General features: G+C 49.4%; 1 protein-coding gene across 1 annotated transcript in view; it reads right to left on the bottom strand.

Moving 5' to 3' along the window:
- epha10 (EPH receptor A10) overlaps positions 1–18,887 on the bottom strand; it is a gene marked incomplete at both ends in the record, with an annotated part of 134,164 nt that overhangs the window by 101,437 nt on the left and 13,840 nt on the right. The window contains one exon of the mRNA XM_079259222.1: positions 14,969–15,641. Within this exon, the coding sequence (XP_079115348.1) occupies positions 14,969–15,641 (673 nt within the window). The remainder of the gene's footprint in view (positions 1–14,968; positions 15,642–18,887) is intronic.

The raw sequence follows: 18,887 nt of genomic DNA, 5'->3' as shown, positions 1-18,887 counted from the left end.
TGTTGTGTGTGGGGGGTGTTGATGTGTGTGTGTGGTTGATGTGTGTGTGTGTGGGGGAGTGTTGATGTGTGTGTGTGGTTGATGTGTGTGTGTGGGGGGGAGTGTTGATGTGTGTGGGGGGTTGATGTGTGTGGTGTGGGGGGGGAGTGTTGATGTGTGTGTGGGGGCGTGTGTTGATGTGTGTGTGTGTGGGGGGTGTTGATGTGTGTGTGGTTGATGTGTGTGTGTGGGGGGAGTGTTGATGTGTGTGTGTGTGTGTGGGGGGGTGTTGATGTGTGTGTGGGGGGGAGTGTAAATGTGTGTGTGTGTGGGGGGGTGTTGATGTGTGTGTGGTTGATGTGTGTGTGTGGGGGGAGTGTTGATGTGTGTGTGTGGGGGGGGGGAGTGTTGATGTGTGTGGGGGGGAGTGTTGATGTGTGTGTGGGGGGGAGTGTTGATGTGTGTGGGGGGGAGTGTTGATGTGTGTGTGGGGGGGAGTGTTGATGTGTGTGTGTGTGGGGGGAGTGTTGATGTGTGTGTGTGTGGGGGGGAGTGTTGATGTGTGTGTGGGGTGTTGATGTGTGTGTGGGGTGTGTGGGGGGGGAGTGTTGATGTGTGTGTGGGGGAGTGTTGATGTGTGTGTGTGTGTGGGGGGAGTGTTGATGTGTGTGTGTGTGGGGGGGGGAGTGTTGATGTGTGTGTGTGTGGGGGGAGTGTTGATGTGTGTGTGGGTGTTGATGTGTGTGTGGGGGGGAGTGTTGATGTGTGTGTGTGTGGGGGGAGTGTTGATGTGTGTGTGTGTGGGGGAGAGTGTTGATGTGTGTGTGTGGGGGGGAGTGTTGATGTGTGTGTGGGGGGGGGGGAGTGTTGATGTGTGTGTGTGGGGGGGGGAGTGTTGATGTGTGTGGGGTGTTGATGTGTGTGTGTGGGGGGGGAGTGTTGATGTGTGTGTGGGGCGTGTGTTGATGTGTGTGTGTGTGGGGGGTGTGATGTGTGTGTGGTTGATGTGTGTGTGTGGGGGGAGTGTTGATGTGTGTGTGTGTGTGGGGGGGTGTTGATGTGTGTGTGGGGGGGAGTGTAATGTGTGTGTGTGTGGGGGGGTGTTGATGTGTGTGTGGTTGATGTGTGTGTGTGGGGGGAGTGTTGATGTGTGTGTGTGTGTGGGGGGGTGTTGATGTGTGTGTGGGGGGGAGTGTTGATGTGTGTGTGTGTGGGGGGGTGTTGATGTGTGTGTGTGTGTGGGGGGGGTGTTGATGTGTGTGTGGGGGGGGAGTGTAATGTGTGTGTGTGTGGGGGGGTGTTGATGTGTGTGTGGGGGGGAGTGTTGATGTGTGTGTGTGTGGGGGGAGTGTTGATGTTGTGTGTGGTTGATGTGTGTGTGTGTGGGGGGAGTGTTGATGTGTGTGTGTGGGGGGAGGGGTAGGTAATGTGTGTGTGTGGGGGGGGAGTGTTGATGTGTGTGTGGGGGGGAGTGTTGATGTGTGTGTGTGTGGGGGGAGTGTTGATGTGTGTGTGTGGGGGGGGGGTGTTGATGTGTGTGTGGGGGGGGAGTGTTGATGTGTGTGTGTGTGGGGGGGAGTGTAAATGTGTGTGTGGGGGTGTTGATGTGTGTGTGTGGGGGGAGTGTTGATTTGTGTGTGTGGGGGAGTGTTGATGTGTGTGTGTGTGTGTGTGGGGGGGTGGTGTGTGTGTGTGTGGGGGGGGGTGTGTGTGTGTGTGGGGGGGGGGAGTGTAAATGTGTGTGTGGGGGTGTTGATGTGTGTGTGTGGGGGGGGGGAGTGTTGATGTGTGTGTGGGGGGGGGAGTGTAAATGTGTGTGTGTGGTTGATATGTGTGTGTGGGGGGAGTGTTGATGTGTGTGTGTGGGGGGGGGGAGTGTAAATTTGTGTGTGGGGGGGGGTGTTGATGTGTGTGTGGGGGGGAGTGTTGATGTGTGTCTGTGTGGGGGGAGTGTTGATGTGTGTGTGGGGGGTGTTGATGTGTGTGTGTGGTTGATGGGTGTGTGTGTGTGTGGGGGGGGTGTTGTGTGTGTGTGTGGGGGGGGGGTGTTGATGTGTGTGTGGGGGGGAGTGTTGATGTGTGTGTGTGGGGGGGGAGTGTTGATTTGTGTGTGTGGGGGGGGGAGTGTTGATGTGTGTGGGGGTGTTGATGTGTGTGTGGGGGGTGTTGATGTGTGTGTGTGGTTGATGTGTGTGTGTGGGGGGAGTGTTGATGTGTGTGTGTGTGGGGGGGGGAGTGTAAATGTGTGTGTGTGGGGGGGGGTGTTGATGTGTGTGTGGGGGGGAGTTTGATGTGTGTGTGTGGGGGGAGTGTTGATGTGTGTGTGTGGGGGGGGGGAGTGTAAATGTGTGTGTGGGGGGGGGGGGGTGTTGATGTGTGTGTGGGGGGAGTGTTGATGTGTGTGTGTGGGGGGTGTTGATGTGTGTGGGGGGGGGGAGTGTTGATGTGTGTGTGTGGGGGGTGGGGGAGTGTTGTGTGTGTGTGTGTGGGGGGGAGTGTGGTGTGTTGTGTGGGGGGTGTTGATGTGTGTGTGGGGGGGAGTGTTGATGTGTGTGTGGGGGGGGGAGTGTGTGTGTGGGGGGGAGTGTTGATGTGTGTGTGGGGGGGGGAGTGTTGTGTGTGTGTGTGGGGGGGGGAGTGTTGATGTGTGTGTGGGGGGTGTTGATGTGTGTGTGGGGGGGAGTGGTGATGGTGTGTGTGGGGGGGGTGTTGTGTGTGTGTGGGGGGGGGGAGTGTAATGTGTGTGTGGGGGGGGGGGTGTTGATGTGTGTGTGGGGGGAGTGTTGATGGTGGTGTGTGGGGGTGTTGATGTGTGTGGGGGGGGAGTGTTGATGTGTGTGTGTGGTGGGGGGGAGGTGTTGTGTGTGTGTGTGGGGTGTTGATGTGTGTGTGGGGGAGTGTTGATGTGTGTGTGGGGGAGTGTTGTGTGTGTGTGGGGGGGGGAGTTTGATGTGTGTGTGGGGGGGGGGGGAGTGTTGATGTGTGTGGGGGGGGAGTGTTGATGTGTGGTGTGGGGGGGAGTGTTGATGTGGTGTGGGGGGGAGTGTTGATGTGTGTGTGGGGGGGAGTGTTGATGTGTGTGTGTGGGGGGGGAGTGTTGATGTGTGTGTGTGGGGGGGAGTGTTGATGTGTGTGTGTGTGTGGGGGGGGTGTGATGTGTGTGTGTGTGTGGGGGGAGTGTTGATGTGTGTGTGTGTGTGGGGGGAGTGTTGATGTGTGTGTGTGTGGGGGGAGTGTTGATGTGTGTGTGGGTGTTGATGTGTGTGTGGGGGGGAGTGTTGATGTGTGTGTGTGTGGGGGGAGTGTTGATGTGTGTGTGTGTGGGGGAGGTGTTGATGTGTGTGTGTGGGGGGAGTGTTGATGTGTGTGTGGGGGGGGGAGTGGTGATGTGTGTGTGTGGGGGGGAGTGTTGATGTGTGTGGGGGTGTTGATGTGTGTGTGGGGGGGGAGTGTTGATGTGTGTGTGGGGCGTGTGTTGATGTGTGTGTGTGTGGGGGGGTGTTGATGTGTGTGTGGTTGATGTGTGTGTGTGGGGAGTGTTGATGTGTGTGTGTGTGGTGGGGGGTGTTGATGTGTGTGTGGGGGGGAGTGTAAATGTGTGTGTGTGTGGGGGGGTGTTGATGTGTGTGTGGTTGATGTGTGTGTGTGGGGGGGAGTGTTGATGTGTGTGTGTGTGGGGGGGTGTTGATGTGTGTGTGGGGGGGGTGTGTTGATGTGTGTGTGTGTGGGGGGAGTGTTGATGTTTGTGTGTGGTTGATGTGTGTGTGTGTGGGGGGAGTGTTGATGTGTGTGTGTGGGGGGGGGAGTGTAAATGTGTGTGTGTGGGGGGGGAGTGTGATGTGTGTGTGGGGGGGAGTGTTGATGTGTGTGTGTGGGGGGGGAGTGTTGAGTGTGTGTGTGTGGGGGGGTGTTGATGTGTGTGTGGGGGGGAGTGTTGATGTGTGTGTGTGTGGGGGGGAGTGTAAATGTGTGTGTGGGGGTGTTGATGTGTGTGTGTGGGGGGAGTGTTGATTTGTGTGTGTGGGGGAGTGTTGATGTGTGTGTGTGTGTGGGGGGGGGGGTGTGTGTGTGTGTGGGGGGAGTGTTGATGTGTGTGTGTGGGGGGGGGGAGTGTAAATGTGTGTGTGGGGGAGTTGATGTGTGTGTGTGGGGGGGAGTGTTGATTGTGTGTGTGTGGGGGGGAGTGTAATGTGTGTGTGGGGGGTGTTGATGTGTGTGTGTGGGGGGGGAGTGTTGATTGTGTGTGTGGGGGGGAGTGTTGATGTGTGTGTGTGTGGGGGGGGTGTTGATGTGTGTGTGTGGTTGATGTGTGTGTGTGGGGGGAGTGTTGATGTGTGTGTGTGTGGGGGGGAGTGTAATGTGTGTGTGTGGGGGGGAGTGTTGATGTGTGTGTGGGGGGGGGGAGTGTTGATGTGTGTGTGTGGGGGGGAGTGTTGATGTGTGGTGTGGGGGGGGAGTGGTTGATGTGGTGTGTGTGTGTGTGGGGGAGGTGTTGATGTGTGTGTGTGTGGGGGGGGAGTGTGATGTGTGGTGGGGGGTGTTGATGTGTGGGTGGGGGGGTGTTGATGTGTGTGTGTGGTTGATGTGTGTGTGTGGGGGAGTGTTGATGTGTGTGTGGGGGGGGGGAGTGTGATGTGTGTGTGTGGGGGGGAGTGTTGATGTGTGTGGGGGTGTTGATGTGTGTGTGTGGTTGATGTGTGTGTGTGGGGGGGAGTGTTGATGTGTGTGTGGGGGGGGGAGTGTTGATGTGTGTGTGTGGGGGGGAGTGTGATGTGTGGTGTGGGGTGGTGTGGGGGGGGAGTGTTGATGTGTGTGTGTGGGGGGGGAGTGTTGATGTGGTGTGTGTGGGGGGGGGGTGTTGATGTGTGTGTGTGGTTGATGTGTGTGTGTGGGGGGAGTGTTGATGTGTGTGTGTGTGGGGGGGGGAGTGTAAATGTGTGTGTGTGGGGGGGGTGTTGATGTGTGTGTGGGGGGTGTTGATGTGTGGGTGTGGTTGATGTGTGTGTGTGGGGGGAGTGTTGATGTGTGTGTGTGGGGGGGAGTGTTGATGTGTGTGTGTGGGGGGGAGTGTTGATGTGTGGTGGGGGTGTTGATGTGTGTGTGTGTGGGGGGGTGTGTTGATGTGTGTGTGGGGGGGGAGTGTAATGTGTGTGTGTGGTTGATATGTGTGTGGGGGAGTGTTGATGTGTGTGTGTGGGGGGGGGAGTGTAATGTGTGTGTGTGGGGGGGGTGTTGATGTGTGTGTGTGTGGGGGGGGAGTGTTGATGTGTGTGTGTGGGGGGGGGAGTGTTGATGTGTGTGTGGGGGGGAGTGTTGATGTGTGTGTGTGGGGGGGGAGTGTGATGTGTGTGTGGGGGGGGAGTGTTGATGTGTGTGTGTGGGGGGGGAGTGTTGATGTGTGTGTGTGGGGGGGGAGTGTTGATGTGTGTGTGTGGGGGTGTTGATGTGTGTGTGGGGGGAGTGTTGATGTGTGTGGGGGGAGTGTGTGGTGTGTGGGGGGGGGGGAGTATTGATGTGTGTGTGGGGGGGGGGAGTGTTGATGTGTGTGGGGGGGGAGTGTTGATGTGTGTGTGGGGGGGAGTGTTGATGTGTGTGGGGGGGAGTGTTGATGTGTGTGTGGGGGGGAGTGTTGATGTGTGTGTGTGGGGGGGGGAGTGTTGATGTGTGTGTGGGGGGGAGTGTTGATGTGTGTGGGGGGGGGGGAGTGTTGATGTGTGTGTGTGGGGGGGGAGTGTTGATGTGTGTGTGTGGGGGGGGAGTGTTGATGTGTGTGTGTGGGGGGGGAGTGTTGATGTGTGTGTGTGGGGGGGGAGTGTTGATGTGTGTGTGTGGGGGGGGAGTGTTGATGTGTGTGTGTGGGGGGGGGGAGTGTTGATGTGTGTGGGGGGGGAGTGTTGATGTGTGTGTGTGGGGGGGGGAGTGTTGATGTGTGTGTGGGGGGGGAGTGTTGATGTGTGTGTGTGGGGGGGGAGTGTTGATGTGTGTGTGTGGGGGGGGGGAGTGTTGATGTGTGTGTGGGGGGGAGTGTTGATGTGTGTGTGTGGGGGGGGGAGTGTTGATGTGTGTGTGGGGGGGGAGTGTTGATGTGTGTGTGTGGGGGGGAGTGTTGATGTGTGTGTGTGGGGGGGGAGTGTTGATGTGTGTGTGTGGGGGGAGTGTTGATGTGTGTGTGTGGGGGGGGGAGTGTTGATGTGTGTGTGGGGGGGGAGTGTTGATGTGTGTGTGTGGGGGGGGGAGTGTTGATGTGTGTGTGGGGGGGGAGTGTTGATGTGTGTGTGTGGGGGGGGGAGTGTTGATGTGTGTGTGTGGGGGGGGAGTGTTGATGTGTGTGTGTGGGGGGAGTGTTGATGTGTGTGTGTGACAGGGGGTGGGGGGGGGCGCGACATGTAAATGGGGAGGTGCTTGAGCAGGTGCTCTGCAGGGCGGGAGGGGGCGGGAGGGGTGGGTTCTCTGACCTGAATCATCATCATCCCTGCAGCGCCATTTAACCCTAACCTGCATATTTGTTTCTACGGAAGCCCAAACAGGAGAAACCAGGCCGGCGCCAGAGCCTGGACCAGGAAGCCTCATGCCGTCGGGCCTGCCGTGTGCGACCGCATGGTGGTCCTGCAGCGGTCGATTGTTAAAACTTGAAAACAATGGGGTTCGTGGTTCTGTTCTCTCTTGGGTCAGAAGTTATTTAGATAATCGTCACCAATGTGTCATTTAACAGATGCAGCATCTGGACTGAAGACCATAACACGTGGAACACCTCAAGGTTCTGTGATTGGCCCAAAACTTTATATTATTTTCATAAACGATATTTATCAGACATATTTATAAACGTGTTATATATCTTGACAATACTACTTTGGATTTTTTACCCGAACAAACTAATGAACTTCTATTATTGATAGAAAAAGAATTGATTTTCTTCAGAACCTGGTTTGACAGAAACAAGTTTTCACTGAATGCATCTAAAACCAGATTCATGATATTTGGAGGAAAAAAGTTGTTTAAAAAGGTCAAATTCAGAATAGATGGCACTGAAAAGGAGCTTTTGTTGTGAAATCTCTACGGGGTTACAATAGATTCCAAATTAACCTGGAAACATCATGTACATTACAGTGAGGTTAAAATTTCAAACATGGTATCTTGGATAAAACTAAAGATTTATTACCAAAAAAAAAGGTTTATTACTATTTTAATGTACCTTAATACTTCCATTTTCAATTCAATTCAATCACACTTCATTCATCCCTGAGGGGAAAGCCAAAGTTCAAGACAGCTCGTCCAACTTTTGACAGACAGACAGTGGACATTTATGACAGATGAGCAGGTCCAAACTGATCCCAGGCCCGCAGCCAGTTTCAGTCAGTCCACAGCCAAGCAGCGCCCCCATCCAACTTCACCGTCAGTGAGTGGAGGGAGGGGCGAGAAGGCAGTGAGAGATAGGAGAGTGTGTCTGTAACAGTGTGTGTGTGTGTGTGTGCGTTCAGTGAGTGAGTCTGTGTACTTTCCCCAGTTCATCTGGGCCACCTGATGTAAATGCGGCCTTGAGAGCTGAGTTCAGTTTGAGTTCCACAGTTTTCTTTCTATATTTCTATTTAAAAAGATGATTTATCAGTTAATTTTTGAGAGATTTGCAACTTTATAAATTATTTTCTTTATAAAAGTCCCACATTGTGGAAGTAGTGTTTTTGCTGGTATTTGTATCATTTCAAGGAACTCTATTGGTGTACATTATCACGCTATAAGCTTTGCTTCTGCCTTTTTGTTTCTGCTGCTTGTTGCTTCTACTTTTTTGGAAATTGTTGAGATGTGCTCCCACTAACCTTTTTCTAAGCCATGTTGGTTTGTTTTGTTTTGACACACCTGATGAGATGATGAATGTCAGGTGTACTAAAGAAAAGAGCTGCGTTCCCGCAACACGTTTGGTTCACAGAAAGAAAGATCGGTGTGTGCTGTGCTGATGTTCACGTTGAACGCTGTGTGGATGAATTCTGCTAACAGGTTATGGACCCAGACTCATAACGCAGTTTGATCCGACTAGCTGGTGAGAGTCGCCATGTTTACAGCGTGCAGCTGAAAGCTGGACTGGAAGGATCCATAAGCACCATGAGGACAAACAGAGACGCAGTGCCAAGCAGTCTCTGGGCGAGGCTGGCTTTTTATGGAGACGAGAAAAGTGATGAATCGTGGGAAACAGAGTTTCTGGGTCACCTCTGTCTACAAGGTTTAAAAGACACTAAGTTGGATGAAGCCGAAATCCGAGACGAGGAAGATGAGAAAAAGAATGCCGAGGCGTAAGCAGAGCTCATTCAGTTCCTGGATGATAAGAGTCTTTCACTGATCATGCACGATGCAACAGATGATGGCAGCACTGAAGATCCTCCGGGGTATCATGTTGGAAAAGGAAAGCCAAGGATAATAAATCTATACACCGAACTGACTTGTTTGCAGAAACATCCCAGTGAGAAGGTGACTGAATGCGTCATCAGAGCAGAGACCGTGATCACCGCTTTGAGGAGCGCAGCTGAGATGTTCAGTGACGGCCTGTTAATCGCAGAGTGCTGCCAGAGACATTCAAACCATCTGGAATACATGTGACACTTTGCTGAGTTGAAAACCAAGCTTCCAAGTTATGAGGATGTTGAAAACATGCACATATCTGCGCACGAGGACAATGTAATGCAGGCAAAAGCACCAGTTGTCCCAAAGCACCGCCAGAGGGATCAAACAAAAGAAACGCAGACATTGTGTGTTCCAGATGCGGGATGAAAGGCCATATAGCCAGATCCTGCATGCGTAAGAAATGGTGCGATTACTGCAATATGAACACACACAACAAGCTGCAGACGGATGGCACGTCGGGATCACGCACGGAAAGCATCCGAGGAGAAATGAATATGCATTCTGGATCAGCGACACAGAGATGCCGGATTTCAAGAGAAGAGGTCTGGTGGTCGACAGGTTCCACGTCTAACCACATCACAGACATCTGCAAGTTTAAGGAGTTTGACAGCAGTTTCCAGGGGGCCGAGGGGCGAGGCGACGCAGAGGTGTGGCTGCAAGGGGAGGAGCTTACGGACAACCCTGAGGAACGCCTTCTGCCTTCCTACGTACCACCAGGATATCTTCTCCGCTGCTGTCTCCAGCGGTGCCACGTGGTTTACAGAGAGGGTGACAGTGTTCTTCTTCATAAAGATGGTCCCAAATACATGGACACAACAAATGATACCATCTGCACACATCAGAAAATGACTAAAGACCAATTTAAGAAATGTCTTGATTTGCAGAGTTGGCATGAAACTTTGGGACATTGCAGTTATGCAGATGTAATGAACCAAAGAAATGGTGATGGGATGGATGTTAAGGAAGGGGGGAGTAAGCATACCCCATTTTGTGAAGTTTGTACTCAAAGGGAAGTTTGTCCAGACCAGAAACAGGGGACCTGATGTAAGGGCTAAGCGGCCACTTGACATGGTACACACAGATTTAGCTGGTCCTAGAGATCCAGTGTCTCCAGATGGTCATAGATATGCACTATCGCTCACATGATTATTCTGGTGCAACATTTGTTTATTTCCTGAGAAATAAAAGTGACACGGTACAAGCCACAGAGAAATCTTAGCCGATACGGCTCCTTATGGCAAAATAAAACCAATGAGGTCTGACAATGGAACATGAGCAAACAGTATCAAGCATTAATGAGCAGGAGTGGTATTAGACATGAGACTTCAGCCCCATATTCTCCACACCACAGTGGTACGGCCGAACGCAACTGGAGAACCTGTTGATATGACCCGTTTCATGCTCATAGAGCAGGTTGCCAAAGATGTTGTGGACCTACACTGTCCAGACAGCTGCAGTAGTGAGGAACAGGTGCTTTAACAATCGTACCAAACAAACTCCTTTCTATATGTTAACGGGTAGAAAAGCCAACATTGCCAGGATGCAGAACTTCGGACAAGTGTGTTATGCATACAGGCATCATAAAGGGAAACTGGACTCTAGATGTGAGAAAGGTATTTTTGTTGGATACGACAAAAACAGTCCAGCCTAGCTGGTTTACTATCCTAGTAACAGATAAATCCACAAACACTGACTTGTAAAGTTTGTATCTAAAATAAATGAAATATCTGAAGACATGTTGGATGCTGAGGAGGATGATGTTGTTATCCAAAGTAAAAGACACTCAGTAAAAAGCCCACCAGTCACAGAAAGCAGAAACCAAGAGGTGGTCATTGAACACAGTACAGTGGAGTGTGATTCAGACAAAGCAAACTGAGGTAGAAGAAAGAGAAGACGAAGAAAAACCTGAAGTTAGGCGCTGTCCTGTAAGAGGGAGGAACAAGCTGGATTATTATGGGGACTATACTTGTTGTATGGAAGATGACATGGCTGATGTTGTCTGCTGTTATAGACTTCTATGTGATCTACTCCAGACATACAAACACTTCAGTTGATGCTGATAATGGGTTAATGCTATGAATGAGGAAATGCAGTCACCAAAAGACAATGCAACATTCAGTCTGACCACTCTTCCTGAGGGCAGAGATGTAGTGGGGGGAAATGGGTCTATGCAGGGAAAAAGAACGATGACAGGACTGACAAATACTAAGCCAGATATGTTGCTAAAGGTCTTTCTCTCCAACAGCCAGCATGACCAGCATAGCAGCACAGGAACGTCTGATTGTTCACCAAATGGATGTAAACAGCATATTTACATGCACCATTCCAGCGGGACATTCATGTGGAACAACCTGAAGGTTACGAAGCCAAACATGAAGAAGGTGGTGGACTTGTGTGTAAAGAAATGTCTGTATGGCCTGAAACAGTCGGGGTGAAAGTGGAACAACTTGTTGCATGACTACTTGTGTGAGACGCAGTTTGTACAAAACCCAGCTGATCATTGTGTTTATAGAAAGTTACTGGAAAAGACGCGGTTCACGTCGACATATGGGGAGACCATCTGATTATTGCTGCCAGTGATGAAGATGTTTTGACAGATGTTAAAGAAATGTTGAAATCCAAGTTTAATGAAAGATCTTGGTAAATTAACATATTTTCTAGGCATTGATTTTAACAAAGTGATGGATGCCTGAAGATGTCACAATGTAAATACATCCAGAAGATACCGGAAAGATTCCTGATGTTACACTGCAAGCAGAGAAAGACCCCATGTGAACAGAAGCTTGACTACGGCGATGACGCTGAACGAATGTACCACAGTGACCCTATTGTACAAAAGTGCTCATCCTCATGATATCAATAACTACAGGCCAGTATCGATTATTAATACTGTTGTAAAGATATTTGAAACAATTATGTTTAATCAATTATTAAAATATATGAATGACTTTAATATGCTATCTCCTTTTCAATCTGGTTTTAGACCAAATTATTCGACAAGCACCCTGTTAAAATATTACATATAATATCCTCATATGATGCCAATATGAAAACAGTTGCTATATTTATTGATTTAACCAAAGTACATCATTATTTACTATGAGACAAACTATATGCTATTGGTTTATCAAGACAAGCGCTGCTCTGGTTTAACTCATATCGTAGACGTCAGTGTGTCGCTTCTCAGGGAAATCTTTCGGATTTCAGGACTGTGGACGAGTGTACCTCAAGGTTCCTCTTTAGGTCCTTTATTATTTTCTGTATTTATAAATGATTTACGACAGACTTGCTTTAGCTCTCTAATTCATTTATATGCAGATGATACCGTAATTTACTCTTCCAGTTGTGATGTGTCCCATATTCAGCGTTCATTACAGTCAGATTTCAGCCTGGTTCAAAAATGGTTTATTCATAACAAGCTCTTACTTGATAAGAAAAAGTCATACAGTATGCTATTTAACCTGAGGCCCAACAATCAGTCAAATGAATTTTAGATTAATTTTCTTGATGGTTTGCCAATGGTTCAAGTTTAAATACCTTGGTATTTATCTCAATTCCCAGCTGACATTTAGAACACATATAGATTCACTAACAAAAAAATATCCAGTTGCTTGAGGTCTCATTCATTCATTTTCCTAACCGCTTAATCCAATGAAGGGTGGCGGGAAGCTGGAGCCTGTCCCAGGTGTCTCTGGGTGAAAGGCGGGGTACACCCTGGACATCTCGCCAGTCCATCGCAGGGACACACAGAGACACACAACCAGTCAGTCCTAGGGGCAGAGTAACCAGTTAACCTAACATCAGGTCTTTGGACGGTGGGAAGAAGCCGGAGAACCTGGAGGGAACCCAGCATACACGGGGAGAACATGCAAACTCCACACAGAAAGGCCGCTGACCAAATCTCTCCCCAGCTGAGGATCAAACCAGCGACCTTCTTGCTGTGAGGCCACAGTGCTAACCACTGTTCCACCGTGCTTGAGATCTCTTTATTCTTCTACTAATTCCTTTACCTTCTCTATCAGAAAGAGAATTATTACTCAGTTAATTCTTCCAATACTTGACTATGCTGATGTTGTTTACCAGAACTCCTCGGATACAAACCTCCATACTCTTCATGTTACGTATCGTCGTCTGTCTAGATGCGTACTGAGGTGTCCTTACAGAACACATCATTGTCACATGTACGCATCACTGAACTGGTTGGCATTTAAATCAAGAAGACATTTTCATTGGCTTCAATTTATTTTTAAATGTCACTATCTTAGTTATCCATAATATTTAAAACAGTTTCTAATCCCATTTGGGTCCTCATATAACCTCAGACATACTGACCACTTGTTTTTTTTATCTTCCCAAAATTAAAAAAAGAGTTTGGCCGTCAAGCATTCAAATTCCAAGCCCCATCGGACTGGAACAATTCACCAGTGTCGATCAGATCCGTCACTTCTCAGCAAAGCTCAGGACAGCTATGTTTAGATACTCACAAACAACTTGCTTCTGATGTTGTTGTATTCTTCTAAACAACTTTACTTTGAGTTATGCTTGTTGTTTACATGTGTATGTTCAGGGATATACTGTACTTTTCTGGTAAATGCCTTTTATTTCGCTTGTACTGAGGGTTGGGTTTATAGGGGCGATTGGAGAGCTTTAGCTAGTGTGAATGCTGTGGTTATGTCTAAGTAAGGATGGTATTGTTATCTGTATGTCTGTGTTGAGGACCCCCTTGAAAACGAGATGTATCATCTCAAGGGGCTTTCCTCTCAATGAATTTCAGATTTCAAATGAGTGATGTGACAAAATACAGAGAAGCAGTTTGATCTACCTTGCAACCTGTACAAGGCCAGACTAAAAGTGGAACTATTCTGTGCATTTCAGGCTAATTTATTTTTATTTCTGAGACCAGAAGGGCTGGGATTGATGGAGTTATTGTCACAAATGGCTTTATTTACTTCAGACCGACCCTCTCCGTAGGCTGTCAGATCAGCCTGCGGGCAAAACGAGTGGATTGAGACTCTTCCGCATTAAGCCCCGCCTCCCACCACTGCACTACATCGGGAGCGCGCACCGCACCTGCTTTCACCGTCATTGTAACGTCTCATAAACAGAAGGATTAGGCTCATATGAACTCGATAAGAAAACAAACTACAATGTCAACACATAGCATCCAGCCCTACATGTTGGAACCTGAATCAGAGCCTGAAAACGAAGTGGAAAACAGCAACCCACAGCAACGAATGCAGCAGGATGTCTCTCTTTGGTAAACTCACCAGCCATCGTTGGAAATAACTTTATCCCACGTTTTCCACCCGCCTGATGTATTTGTACATGCCCTTGTTAACCAGTAGAAGGTAACCAATCACCCAACCTTATCCCCCGGGACGTCACAAGGATTTCCAAGTAGAAAAAACCCTCTAAAACCACGCGTTTTTCGTCGCCATGGAAACCGAACAGAGAGCGTGCTGGAATTCAAACTCAAACTCAAACATGCGTTTAGGTGATAAAAAACAGTGTCGTTCACATGTCTGATGAGGATTCAACACTGTAACACTGTAGAAAGCTCAGAAAACTCCACATACCATCATAGGAACCCTTTAAAGTCTGTAGTGAGGAAACTGTCCCAGGACTTCACTGAACCAACGACTGAACAATGGACAACTGTTCAGCATGTTTTAAGGGATCTAAAAGGAACTCAAAACAAAGAACTCTGTTTTGGGAAAAGCAAAGACGAGAGCCTAATATATGCTTAGGGTGATGCCAGTTGGGCTGCTGATGTAGACGATCGGAAAAGTACCACAGGGTATTGTGTTAGCTTAAACAACAATGGCCCACTGGTATCATGGAGAACTAAGACCTACAGTCGCATTGTCAACCTGTGAGGCTGAATATATGGCATCGGCTGCTACTATGCAAGAGTGCCTTTACCTAAAGCAGCTTTTACATGGTTTTGATGGTCAGGACTACAGATGTGTTGTTTATGAAGACAGTCAAGGTGCGATAGCTTTAGCCAAGAGTCCTAGGAACAGACAACGTTGGAAACATGTGGATGTGAAATATCACCAATAAATGGAGGTCAGATTAACTTGGACTACTGTCCAACCAATGATATGGTTGCAGACATATTAACAAAACCTTCAACTAAAGTCAAGCTGATGAAGCTTCAGATGTTTATGTTTGGAGTATGAAATGTTTTCTTATGCAAATGAGCAACATGACATGTATGTTTATGTCATAGATTCTTTTTGTATGTGAGCAGTGGGGTGTTGATGTGCTCCCATCCTAACTTGTCACTAACTTTTTTCTAAGCTGTTTGTTTTGTTTTGACACCATGATCACATGACACACCTGGTGAGATGATGCATGTCAGGTGAACTAAATAAAAGAGCTGCGTTCCTGCAACACGTTTGCTTCACAGAGAACGATCAGTGTGTGCTGTGCTGATGTTCACGTTGAACGCTGTGTGGATGGACAAACTGACTGTCACTGATACATAACAACCCTAACCCCAACCCTAACTAACTAACTAACTAACTAACTAACTAACTATCAATGCCAACGTGTCCTGCAGGGACCAGATGTTCTGACCCCGTTGTCCTACCTTCACAGCTGCTGTGTCCCTCCTCGTATCCAGCGCTGCAGCTGCACTTTCCGATGGGAACCAGCCACTCCCCTTCGGCGCTGCAGTGCATTCTGGGAGGGCTGTCCATGTCCACCTCTGAGTTGTTGACGCAGCTGCCGCGTACCTCCACCAGTGTGGCGAAGGCGGCCTCGGCTACCGTGTCCGGGAACACAGCCAGGTTCTGGACAGTGGCGAGACAGCGCTTGTAGTAAACCCGAACCGCCACCAGAGCCACGCAGGCGCCTACGTCCTGGAACGCCAGATGGAAGCCCTTCCGGTTGAGGTGTCCGATTTCACGCACTTCCGTGTTCAGCTTCATCTTCCTCTCTCCGAGGTCGCCTTGCGTGAAGCTCTCGTCCGCGGCGATGGTGTCGATCTTGGTGTAGCGGTCCTCCCGGGTCACACCTCCCAGGTCCCGGTCCGATTCCACATACAGCAGGTTGAAGGTCTCCTTGCAAGATCCGGCCACCCCGGGAATACTGTTGCAGTCGCGCAGCGTGAACTGCAGCTCCACGAAGATACGCTGGCCGCCACGGCGGGCCACCCAACCCGTCTGCAGCCAGTTGTTCTGCTGCGTCGCCTCCATCACGTTGCACACCTGGTAGGTCCGGATGGGCTTGTACTTCTCATCCACCCCACTGATCTCCTCCCACTGGGCCCGCGGGGACGGTGGGGGGAGGGAGAGAAAACAAGTCATCAATCTATCATTCCATCATCAATTCATCATCATCATTCATCCTGTCATCCATCCATCATTTATCCTTTCATTCATTATCCATCCACCCACCTATCCATGCATCATCCTTTCATCCTTCATCCATGAACCCGTCCTGCTGCCTGTCCACCTGTCCACCTGTCCATCTGTCCACCTGTCCACCTGTCCATCTGTCCATCTGCCCACCTGTCCATCTGCCCACCTGTCCATCTGCCCACCTGTCCACCTGTCCACCTGTCCATCTGTCCACCTGTCCATCTGTCTACCTGTCCACCTGTCCATCTGTCCACCTGTCCATCTGTCCACATGTCCATGTGTCCACCTGTCCATCTGTCCACCTGTCCATCTGTCCACCTGTCCACCTGTCCATCTGTCCACCTGTCCATCTGTCCACCTATCCACCTGTCCATCTGCCCACCTGTCCATCTGCCCACCTGTCCACCTGTCCACCTGTCCATCTGTCCACCTGTCCATCTGTCTACCTGTCCACCTGTCCATCTGTCCACCTGTCCATCTGTCCACATGTCCATGTGTCCACCTGTCCATCTGTCCACCTGTCCATCTGCCCACCTGTCCACCTGTCCACCTGTCCATCTGCCCACCTGTCCATCTGCCCACCTGTCCACCTGTCCACCTGTCCACCTGTCCATCTGTCCATCTGTCCACCTGTCCATCTGTCCATCTGTTCATCTGTCCACCTGTCCATGTGTCCATCTGTCCACATATCCATCTGTCCACATGTCCATTTGTCCACCTGCCCACCTGTCCATCTGCGCATCTGTCCATGTGTCCACCTGTCCACATGTCCATCTGTCCACATGTCCATTTGTTCATCTGTCCATCTGTCCACATGTCCATTTGTTCATCTGTCCATCTGTCCACCTGTCCATCTGTCCACATGTCCATTTGTCCATCTGTCCACCTGTCCATGAGTCCATGTGTCTGTTCACCTGTCCATGTGTCCATCTATCCATATATCCATGTGTCCATATGTCCATGTCTCTATCTGTCCATATGTCCATCTGTCCATGAGTCCATGTGTCTGTTCACCTGTCCATGTCTCCATCTGTCCACATGTCGATGTGTCCACCTGTCCATGTGTCCATCTATCCATATGTCCATATATCCATGTGTCTTTATGTCCATGTCTCCATCTGTCCATATGGCCATCTATTCATGTGTCCATATGTCTATGTATCCATATGTCCATCAGTCTATGAGTCCATGTGTCCATCTATCCATATGTCCATCTATCCATATGTCCACATATCCATGTGTACATGTGTCCATATGTCCATATGTCCATCTATCCATGTGTCTATCTGACCATCTGTCCATGTGTCCATCTATCCATGTGTCCATGTGTCCATCTATCCATATGTCCATATATCCATGTGTACATGTGTCCATATGTCCATCTATCCATGTGTCTATCTGACCATCTGTCCATATGTCCATGTGTCCATCTGTCCATGTCTACATCTATCCATGTGTCCATATGTCCATGTCCATCTATCCATATGTCCATGTGTCCATCTGTCCATGTCTCCATCTATCCATGTGTCCATATGTCCATGTCCATCTATCCATGTGTCCATGTGTCCATCTGTCCATCTATCCATGTGTCCATGTCTCCATATGTCCATCTCTCCATATGTCCATCCATCCATGTGTCCATATGTCCATATGTCCATCTATCCATATGTCCATCTATCCATGTGTCCATCTGTCCATCTATCCATGTGTCCATGTCTCCATATGTCCATCTATCCATGTGTCCATATGTCCATGTGTCCATCTATCCATGCCTCCATCTGTCCATGTGTCCATCTGTCCACCTGTCCATCTGTCCACATGTCCATTTGTCCATCTGTCCATCTGTCCACATGTCCATCTGTCCACATATCCATTTGTTCATCTGTCCATCTGTCCACCTGTCCATCTGTCCACATGTCCATTTGTCCATCTGCCCACCTGTCCATCTGTCCACATGTCCATTTGTCCATCTGTCCACATGTCCATCTGTCCACCTGTCCATTTGTTCATCTGTCCATCTGTCCACCTGTCCATGTGTCCACATGTCCATTTGTCCATCTGCCCACCTGTCCATCTGTCCACATGTCCATTTGTCCATGTGTCCATCTGTCCACATGTCCATCTGTCCATCTGTCCATGTGTCCATCTGTTCATCTGTCCACCTGTCCATCTGTTCATCTGTCCATCTCTCCATGTGTCCATCTGTTCATCTGTCCACCTGTCCATCTGTCCATCTCTCCATGTGTCCATCTGTCCATGTGTCCATCTGTTCATCTGTCCAACTGTCCATCTGTTCATCTGTCCATCTCTCCATGTGTCCATCTGTTCATCTGTCCATCTGTTCCTCTGTCCATTTGTTCCTCTGTCAATCTGTCCATCTGTCCATGAGTCCATGTGTCTGTTCACCTGTCCATGTCTCCATCTGTCCACATGTCGATGTGTCCACCTGTCCATGTCTCCATCTATCCATATGTCCATATATCATGTGTCTTTATGTCCATGTCTCCATCTGTCCATATGGCCATCTATTCATGTGTCCATATGTCTATGTATCCATATGTCCATCAGTCTATGAGTCCATGTGTCCATCTATCCATATGTCCATGTGTCCATCTATCCATATGTCCACATATCCATGTGTACATGTGTCCATATGTCCATATGTCCATCTATCCATGTGTCCATATGTCCATATGTCCATCTATCCATGTGTCCACGAGTCCATTTGTCCATATGTCCATGTCTCCATCCATCCATCTATCAATCCACCCATCCATCCATCCATCCTCCATCCATCATCTGTCCATCCTCATCCATCCATCCATCCATCATCCTCCATCCATTATCCATCCATCCATCCATCCATCATCCATCATCCATCCACCCTCCATCCATCCACCATCATCCATCCTTCCATCCATTATGCTTTCATCCATCCATCCATCCATCATCCATCCTCCATCCATCCTTTCATCCATCCGTCCATCATCCATCCATCCTCCATCCACCATCCTTTCCTCCATCCTCCATCCATCATCCTTTCATCCATCCATCCATCCAGCCATCATCCTTTCATCCATCCAGCCATCCAGCCATCATCCTTTCATCCATCCATCCATCCATCATCCTTTCATCCATCAATCCATC

Source organism: Telmatherina bonti (assembly GCF_933228915.1).
Source record: "Telmatherina bonti genome assembly, chromosome: 19".
Lineage (NCBI taxonomy): Eukaryota > Metazoa > Chordata > Actinopteri > Atheriniformes > Telmatherinidae > Telmatherina > Telmatherina bonti.
This window is presented reverse-complemented; position numbering and strand designations above follow the sequence as displayed.